At 60.3% G+C, this 9,199-nt stretch overlaps 1 protein-coding gene across 2 annotated transcripts; it reads right to left on the bottom strand.

Annotated features, from left to right (window-relative positions):
• Positions 1-5: 5 nt before the first annotated feature.
• On the bottom strand, positions 6-8,838 carry ZFTA (zinc finger translocation associated; the record flags this gene model as incomplete). 2 transcript variants are annotated; one of them, XM_081238987.1, is made up of 5 exons in its annotated part: positions 6-3,898; positions 4,061-4,612; positions 5,125-5,511; positions 6,053-6,550; positions 8,700-8,838. In XM_081238987.1, 5 exons carry the CDS (start codon positions 8,836-8,838, stop codon positions 3,435-3,437), a joined length of 2,040 nt encoding a protein of 679 aa, XP_081095113.1. In that variant the 3' UTR covers positions 6-3,434. The 2 variants fall into 2 exon arrangements, with proteins under 2 accessions (XP_081095113.1, XP_081095114.1); XM_081238988.1 differs by lacking the exons at positions 4,061-4,612; positions 5,125-5,511.
• Between the last annotated feature and the right edge of the window lie 361 nt (positions 8,839-9,199).

The following is a 9,199-nucleotide window of genomic DNA, read 5'->3' on the forward strand; positions in this document are numbered from 1 at the left end:
GTGACTGTGATGTCATTCTGCTAACTTTATTCTTTATACACAGTTTGGGTGAAGTAAGAACCAAACAAGGCTTCCACTGGCCCCCATCCCCACTCCACTTCTGAGGCTTTAAAAAGAGAGACTAATAGTTGATACTGGTAATGATTTCCAAGACTGTAGAATTTCCATAGTAGAGCAAAACTGTGCATTTGGTTTCTGACAGAAAATAAGAGACCCTCTAAGAGATGACCTTAGGAAAAAGATGATGAGTGGAAGGGGGCCAGAGGGGTCTGTTGTCCCAGTTTACACCAACCTAGGAAGGTTCCCCCACCTGCAACATGAAGCAGCCTATAACTCAGTCACAATGTACTTAAAATGAGTCAATCACCATGGCAAATGGAAACTTTTCCATCGGGTTTTTGCTGAAAGAACTTGTCTCGGATTAGCTCTTTCCCAAGATGAAGGCTGCCATGACCGTTAAGCTGGATTTTAAAATTTTATTCAACATACCTCTTAGAAAACTTAGGCTGAAAATTTTAAAAAATAACTGATGCAAACAACTTCACAAATACGCATACAAATGTTCAAATAATATCACTAACATGGTATATAAATATGTATTCAGAGTAACATTTACATATTGGCCATAATAGCAAGCATACCATTAACAAAAATATTCATGAAGAAACTTCACCTGTTCATATCAGACTCCCAAGGCAAGGAGGAGGCACCTAGAGATGGGGACCACCTAATCTCCTAACGCATGAGGCCATAGCTGCAAAGTAGTAATCACTGCAGTGGCACTTTCTAGGTCATTGGTGCTCAGAACTTCAGCATGCCTCATGATCACTGGAGGGCTTTTCAAAACGGACTGCTGGGCTCCACCCCAGTTTCTGATCTACAAGTAGGGGCCCAAGAATTTGCCTTTCTACTAAGTTCCTAACGGGATGATGCTGTTCTGGTGGCCACTTTTGAGAACCAGTGGAGTGCTTGGGGCTGCTGCGTAATAAAGACATCCACTCCTGCCCTCCTAAGTCCTCTCCCAATCAAGGGAAAAGCCATTCCCACCCTGCTCTCTGCCCTGGCTTACCTGAACTTCGGCAGAGGGCTTGGGTGACTATAATAATTGCCCCAGTTTGCCTACTGTTTTTGAATAGGCAGAGTAGCAGAAGTGGCACAACCCTCCTTCTGGATCTGAAAACAACATGCATGAAGGAAAATTAAAAAATGGCAGAGTATCCAACCTGGTGCCATCCATAATCCCTGTTCTGAAGCTTTTAATACTGTCTCAAAAAACCTGGAGGTTCAGACACTCTAGGAATTCACTTTTCAGTCAACTGACAGCCCATGCAGTTATTTCCTGAACCCCTGGTGGCATCAACAACACAACAGCAGAGCCTTGCCCAGTAGAGAGACCTTGGGCCAGGCGGCAGTCAGCCCTACTTCGGGAGCTCTGGTGGAGAAGGCTGCTGCTGGTGCCCTCCAGCTGAAGCCAGTGGTGGCAAGACTGCCCTATAGAATATTCGTTCGTTACAAGGAAGTGTGCTGTTCTTTGCCATCCCCAGGGGGCCACAACTGCACTGAGGGCCTGCAGCACCCAGCACAGGTCATCCTTCGGCAGGCCTAACGGTAAAAGAAATTTTAACTTACCAGAGATTGGGGGGCCGTGTAGTGTAGTGCAAAGAACACTGAATTGGGAGTTGAGATTTTTATTCTAGTCCTAGTACTATTCCTACCTGGTGTGCGATAATTTCAGTTTCCGGGCTTCATTTTACCTATCTGTGAAAGGGGTGGGGGCAAGTACTAGATCTCCAAGGTCCTTCCAACTCAGACAATCTTGAATTATATAAAAATGCTATAAAATCCGTGGTATAAAATTCAATTCCCAATCAGGAGGAGACAAGGGGACTGGGCCTGAGGCACTTGAACCTTGGGCTCTGGCCTGGGGGCACTGGGATGAGAGGAAAGGCTTCTTTGCTGTCTGCTTTCCCACCCCGCAGAGGCAGCTCCTGGCCCCAGGTGCCAGGGCCCCTTCCCCTCCAGACCCAGCCCTGAAGTCCCAACCCGCTGACCTCCCCACTCTCAGGCTTTAAGACCAAAGGAACTGGCCTATGTGAAGAGCAGACAGTGGGTGCCAGAGACTCCGAGGAGGGGCCCCGATGAGACACACATTCGTCTATGATGTTTGGGGTTCTCCCATCCGCGCCTCCTCGCACCTCCTCCCTTTAGGTCCTTCCTCCACCACCTCACAGCTTATCTCTGATACACGCATAATAAATAAGACATTTGCACATAAGGGTGACGGACAGCTCTCTTCCCGCCCCTCCCCCTCTCATATAAAAGCATTAAATACAGTTTCAAAATAAAATACAAAGAGCAAAAAGGGCCTGATCTTGGGGCCACCTGTTCTCCACAGGAGAATGAATCTACACATCCCTCTCGGACCTGCCTGGGAGATCGTGGGGCCCACTCCCGGCCCCTCAGGACCTGGCGCTGCCGCGGGGAAGAGAAACGAAGGCCGAGGCCCGGCCCCAGGCCCTGGGGGCTGAGAACGGGTGGCGCGTCCACCGCGTACAAAAGGGGACAGGAACAGAACGCCAACTGCCGGGACCTCCAGTGCCCCGGGCTCGGACTGACGGGCGCTGAAGCGGGAGCGCCTGACTGAGCTCAGGGTAAACGGAGGCCTTCGGAGCAGGAGAGGAGCAAAGGAAAAAAGTGCTAATCCCTTTACAAGATCTCGGTGCGGGCGGCCGTGGTAGGGGGCGGGTGGGGCGGTCCTCGGAGAGCCCGGCCCTGAGGCAGGCACAGCAGGCGGGGCCCGGCCCAGCTCCACCCCCGCCCCGGGCAACCGCCCCGCCCGACCACCCGCGGTACTACGCGCCTTCACCGCGGGCTGGCGGGCTGGCTCCCCAACCCCGCTGCCTCTCCTCCCGAGAAAGGCCCTCGTCCTCAGTCCAGGCCCCGGAGCGGTCGAGCAAGCCAGTAACGACTGGGCAGCAGCCGCCCCGACCGGGGAGCCGTGCCTGCCGACGTGCAGCTCTGAGAGCTGGACCCCCGGCCGTGAAAAGGGGTCGGTGCGTCCTTTCTGCCTCCCCCACCTACTTGGGGCCCTAATACTGACTGTCAGTGCCCCCGTCCCGGCCTGGCACAGGATCGCCTCGCGGGTGCGGCCGGGGCCCGGAAGCTCTCCGTGCAAACGCTGTGGCTTCTCAGGAACGTGAGGCCCTGAGCGGCGAGGGCCTGGGCTCCGGGTCCGAGAGGAGAGCGCGATTCCTGCGGTGCCCCGACTAGCCTGGGGAACTCTCTGGAACCGAGCGCAAGCCGGAGACCGCCACCCAATCCCGAATCTCCGCCCGGCCCGGCCAGCGGGGGGCAGCGGCAGCGGCCAGGGCCGCGGGAAGCTGGGGCTCCCAGCCGGACAGCCAGCCGGGCACGGCCCCTCGAGTGTGAGTCCTCTACGCCCGACACACGGCGCCCGCCTTGAGGTCCGCGCCGCCGTCGCGCGGCGCCGGGGCGGGCGGTCCAAAGCCCTCGTGGCCGTAGCAGCGTAGTGCCGCCTCCTCGTAGGCCTCCAGGATGGTCTGGCGCTCCTCGGGCGTGAAGTCCATGGAGAAGGGGTGCACCTGCAGAATGTGCCGTTTGATGGTGCTGACCTTGAGCGTGGCCAGCGCGCCCCCGCACACCATGCACACCAGGCCGCGCCGGCTGCCGTCGTAGTCCATCAGGTACTCGCCCCGCCAGCGCGGCTGGTAGTTCCGCCGCTGCTCTCGGCTGCGGGGGGGAGGAGGCGGAGGCGGCGGAGGCGGCGGCGGCGGCAGTGGTGGGAAAGCGAGTCCCCCGGGTTCTGGGCCGTCTTCATCGTCCTCCTCTTCCTCGGCGGGCCGCTCCGACGGTTCTCCAGGGGAATGCGGGACGTCGCCTAGGGCGGAACAAAGGACCGCACTGGAGCGTCTGGGCTTCGTAACCCCCCACCTTTGCCCTGTCCCACCCTCCCCTCTCCCCTTCGACCTTCCACTCTCCCCACCCCCTACTACCCTGGCCCCTCTCCCTCTCCACCTGCTCTGGCCCTCCGCCAGCTCACCCCACCACTCCTCCTCCTCCTCTGGCTCCTCCTCCTCTTCCCCTCCCCCCTCCTCGGAGGCTGCGGCTGTGCTGGGGGCGGCAGGGTCCCTGGGGGACTCGGGGCAGGGCAGCCCCAAGGCCAGCAGGTGGGCGGCCTTCTCGCTCCACTCCTGGGCGATGAGGGCCCTGAGTGGCCCGCTGAGGCGCGTGGAGCCCGGGTGGCGCTGGCGGATGTGCCGCTTGATGGTGCTCATCTTGAGCGAGGCCAGCGCGCCCCCGCACACCATGCACACCAGGCCGCGCCGGCCGCCGTCCAACTCCATGAGGTACTCCAGCCGCCAGCGCTCCTGGTAGTGGCGGCGGTGGTCGCGGCCCCGCGGAGACCGGCCCGGGATCCCCACCCTCTCGCCCTCCTCCAGCTCCTCCTCCTCTGCCGGCCCGGGCCTCTCAGGGACCCAGCCAGCCTCTTCCTTTACGTCTGGGGGGCTGAGATCCTGAGAGGAGGGGGCTCCAGCAGCGGGGGCCGAGTCCCGGCTCTTTCTGGTCAGGTCCTGGGGGACGAGGTCATCGTCTGTTGGGGAAGGGGTGAGGGAGAGGGGCTCAGCCTACTGGCTGGGTTGCCCTTACCCACACAGAGGGGTCCCTTGCTCCTCTCCCCAGCCCTAAGCTAGAGGGCCCAACCAGAGAGAGAGAGAGAGAGAGAGGGAGCGGGAAAGAGTGTGTGTGTGTGTGTGTAGGGGGGGGGAATGAGTCCTCCTGTGTGTGTGTGTGTGTGTGTGTGTGTGTGTGTGTGTAGGGAGGGAATGAGTCCTCCCGTGTGTGTGTGTGTGTGTGTGTGTGTGTAGGGGGGGGAATGAGTCCTCCCGTGTGTGTGTGTGTGTGTGTGTGTGTGTGTGTGTGTAGGGGGGGGAATGAGTCCTCCCGGGGTGTGTGTGTGTGTGTGTGTGTGTGTAGGGGGGGGAATGAGTCCTCCCGGGTGTGTGTGTGTGTGTAGGGGGGGATGAGTCCCTCCCGGTTCTGGCCACAGACCTCACTTTGCAGCCCTTATATGAAGGGGTCCTGGCCCTGGGATGGGCCTCGCACCTGGTGGGGACTGGGTGAGCTCAGACAGTGCCTCGGGCTGGCCACCCCAGGCTTGCAGCAGGGCGCTGCGCTGGGGGCCGCTGAGCCCCAGGGAGCTGGGGTGCACCTCCAGCACGTGGGCACGGATGTCATCCAGGTGCAAGCTGGGCAGTGCCCGGCCACAGGCCATGCACACCAGCCGGTTCCCCCGCGGGTCATAGTCCATGAGACACTCTGCCCGGAACCAGTTCTGCAGGGACTCCTTCAGCCTCCGCTCCAGGCGCCGGGCACCCAGCCCCCTGCTGCCCCCAGCCCTCCGGGAGGCAGACAGGCGCCGACGCCGAGCCCGGGGTGCCCCTGAGCCCCCTCGCCGCTGGCGCCGGCCGCCCCCACCAGCTGGGGCTTTGCCTGAAAGGGTTGGAGGAAGGGAAGGAACTGAGATGCTGGCCCTCCGGGGGAGCCCCCGCCACCACAGCCAGGTCCTCCATCCATAAGCCTCTCCCTCACTCTGACTCTGAGCCCTCTGCCTAAGCTTTACCCTTCCCTTCCTCTCCCCTCAGGTCTTCACTCCTCCATCTCCTAATCCTCCTGAACACAAACCCTCAGCCCACCCGACTCCTCCCCCAGACCCACATTCTAGCCCTTTCCCTAGACTTCACTGTCAGTCATACCTTTCCAGTGCCCTCTGCTCCCAGACCTTCCCCAGCCTCTCTCCCCAGCCTCCACTCCCTGGATCCTTCTAAAACCACAGAATGTCAAAGCTGTCAGGGACGCTGGAGACCCCCTAATCCCACTGTCTCTCCCCCACTATTGTCCAATAAACAGACCTCACCCCAAAAAGGAGCAATAACTTGCTCCAGAAAACCAGCTAGTTGGCTAAGAAGCCCAGGCTGTCCCCACCTGGCCCCGTCCACCACCCAGGCCCTTGCTTCCCCATGTCCTACATTACCTGGGCCCTTGGGAGGGCAAGCCTGGAGGCCGACCCCTTCCTCCTCCTCTTCCTCCTCCTCCTCCTCCTCCTCCTCAGCCCCCTGGGCCCCTAGGCCCTCAGCCTCTCCACAGGCCCCCAGCCCCAAGTGGGCATCCCAGCTGTTGCTGATGACTTCCTTCTCCCGGGGACTCCAATGCAGGGAGTAGGGGTGCTTTTGGCGGATGTGTCGCTTGATGGTGCTGAGCTTGAGAGTGGCCAGGGAGCTGCCGCACACCATGCACACCATGCCGTGACGGGCAGGGTTGAAGTCCATTAGGTACTCCAGCCGCCAGTGGTCGTGGTAGTAGCGCCGGTGGTCACGGCCAGGGATGCGGCTCTTTCCAGGCCTCGAGGCCCGGGCCTCACAGTGGTCTGAGTATTTCCTGCCTGAGGATGCTGGTCCCCTGGCCCTGGAGGAGGGCAGGGGGGCACTCCCCCAGGTCCCCAAGGCACCCCCTTCCAGCTGAAGATCTTGCCCTGAAGAGGGGGAAAGGGAGACAGTTTTTCAATCTCCGATTTCCAGGGAAAGAACCTAGGGCTTCGATTTTGCAAGAGAAGGGAGGTGGGAGAGAGGTCATTCAGGGGCAGGAAAGGGATGGCAACAGCAATAAAAGGGAGGTGGTAGAGCAGGGCGTCAAAACATTGGTCCTTTACAAAGAGCAAGACCCCTTTGAGAGAGGATCAAGAACAAAAGAATGCAGGGCACAGCTCTGACTTTTTAAAAAATAAGGTGAAGGCCAAGGAGGCAGCAGGCTCTGCAAGGCACCCTTTTTGGACGAGAGCTGTAGGGGTACAGCCAGCAGAGCAGCATGCCCTGGCGGTTACAGCCGCAGCAGGGTGAGAAGAACAAAGGGGGCATCTGTCTGCATCCAGGGCTGCACACAGGACCCACTGCCCAAGGCCCCAGCCAGGAGGGCCCCACCCAAAGATGATCTTCTCCCTCTTTCCAATAATGCCTCAAATACACCCTCCTGAGAATCCTACTTTAAAGGGCACTAAACATTGTCAGTTCCCCAGATTTAGAAACCCACAGGAGGGATCCCCATGACAAAGCTGTCAGCACCTCCAGAGAAAGGAGTTTTTAGGACTCTGACTTTCCTAGAGTCTGGGAGAGCCGATGACTGAAAGGGAATGACGGCAGGAGGGCCACCAGAGTGGCTACTGAAGACTCTGCAGCAGGGAGTGGCCACCACCCACTGGAGTCCATTAAGTCTTTCTGGGGATTTATTTTTTGCTCTGGCCGGGAGCCGGCCACTGCCCAGCAATCAGAGGGCAGTCAGTGGAGAGGCCACCAACCCAGTGGTGTTCCCTTTTGCCAAATAGAGACACTGAGCAGTCCCCCACTTTCCCTACAGTTTGGACCTTATTTTATTTAGAAAAGGGTCCCCTGGACAAATAGGCTGAATAGACAGGTGTGGTCATTCTCCCAGTGGAGAATCCCCCGGTCTGGGAAACAAAAGGCAGGATCAGAGAGGGCTCCTGTCATCACTGTTTTTGTTTGGTTTTGGTGTAAGTAGATCCAAAGAAAAAGAAAACACTAGTTTCAGAGTCAGAAACCTGGGTTCGACTCCTGGCTTCACTAGTAACTTGCTCTGTGACCTCTGACAGGTCATGTCCGCTCTCTGGGCCTAAGCGTCTTTGTCTGCAAAGGCACTGGATAGCTAGCTGGTCTCCGAGCATCCTTCCAGCGCTGGATGTTAGTCTAAGGTGGACTGGCGCTTTAAGAGCCGAAAAAAGGGGAGGAGCTGGGATTCTTTAAAAACAAAAGGGGATGGGGAATTTCTGGGAGGGGAGCTCGGGGATTAGGGCTGAGTCTCCCTAGCCTGGACAGTAGCTTCATGGGTCTTAAGGCGTTGACCCTGAAGCAGAGGGATGAAGAAAAACAGTCTCCTCTGAGAGCAAACGAAGAGGACTGGCTGGTCCCCCATAGCTGACAAATTGTGGCAAAATTTCTGAAAAGAAGGGAGGGGATAACGCGCGGACAGGAGTGGGTGTATGCCTTTGTGGGCGAGCCCATCCCTTTAAGAACTGCCCGCCGTGGGGAAGGTACTGGTAGGTCCCCAAGAGGCGCAAGCCGTGCTCTTTCCCAGGGAGAACGTAGGGAAAAAGAAAAAGGGTTCCTTTCTCTAGGCAAGGCCACAGAGGAGAGGGCAGCCCAACTTAAAGCAGCGGAGTCCCAGCTCAGTTCCTCTGGTGGGAAGCCCGGAAAGGGACCAAAGGGCTGGGCAGACTTTTAAGAGACAGCCGGATAAGGGAGACCACCTGGGAGTCTGAAAGAGAAAGGGGCGGGGGCCGCAAGTCCAAGAGCCTAGAGCGCGAGCCCCGCGGCGCCTGGCCAGGCCCTCTGGGGCCCCTCCAGCTTAGCCTCCAAGGCGGGGGCCGCGGGGCCCTTTAAGGGGGAGGGGATCCGCCCGAGCCCCGCGGGCCAACCCCGGGAGCTGGGCGGGGGGCTCCTCCGCTGGCCCTGCAGTCGCCATCCGCGCCCGCCAGGTGGCGCCCCCGGCCGCCCTGCCCGCGTCCCCCCCTTTGTTCGGCGGAGGAGAGGGGCCCGGAGCCCGGAGCCGCAGCCCTCCCCTCCCCCATGCCGGGGCCCCCGCCCGAGCCGCCGGCCCCAGCCAACTCTTACCGCCGTCGTCCTCCTCGGGCTCCGCGCCGCCGCTCGATCCGGCGGGCGGCAGCCGTCGGCCCCGTGCCGAGGCCGCTGCTGGCCCGGGGCCGCCCCTGCCGCCGCCGCTCCGGCTCCGGTGGTCCCCGCCAGGCTCCATGCGCTGCGCTGCGGAGCGGGGCCCCGGGGCGGCAGGGCGCGGGGCCGCGGGGCCGGCGGCGGCCCGCGCGCGGCGCTCGGTGCGCGGGGCCCCGGAGCGCGGGGCGCATGCACTGGGCGGCCGGCCGCACGGACGGCTGACTGCTAGCTCGGCGGCGCGGGCTGGACCGGGGTGGGGATTCCTGTCTGGGGCCCCTGGGGCTCCTTTAAGGGCTCCTGGGTAAATTTAAAGGGGCCGCGCGCTATTTCCTCCTGCCAGCTCGCGGGGGGCTGGGGGGAGAGGCATGAGGCGACCAGCCCGACCAAGGCTCCGCAACCTTCGCCCGCCGCGGACGTTAGGAGCACGGACCTCGCCGTCCTCG

This window comes from Mesoplodon bidens (assembly GCF_964165515.1).
Source record: "Mesoplodon bidens genome assembly, chromosome: 7".
Taxonomy (NCBI): Eukaryota; Metazoa; Chordata; class Mammalia; order Artiodactyla; family Ziphiidae; genus Mesoplodon; species Mesoplodon bidens.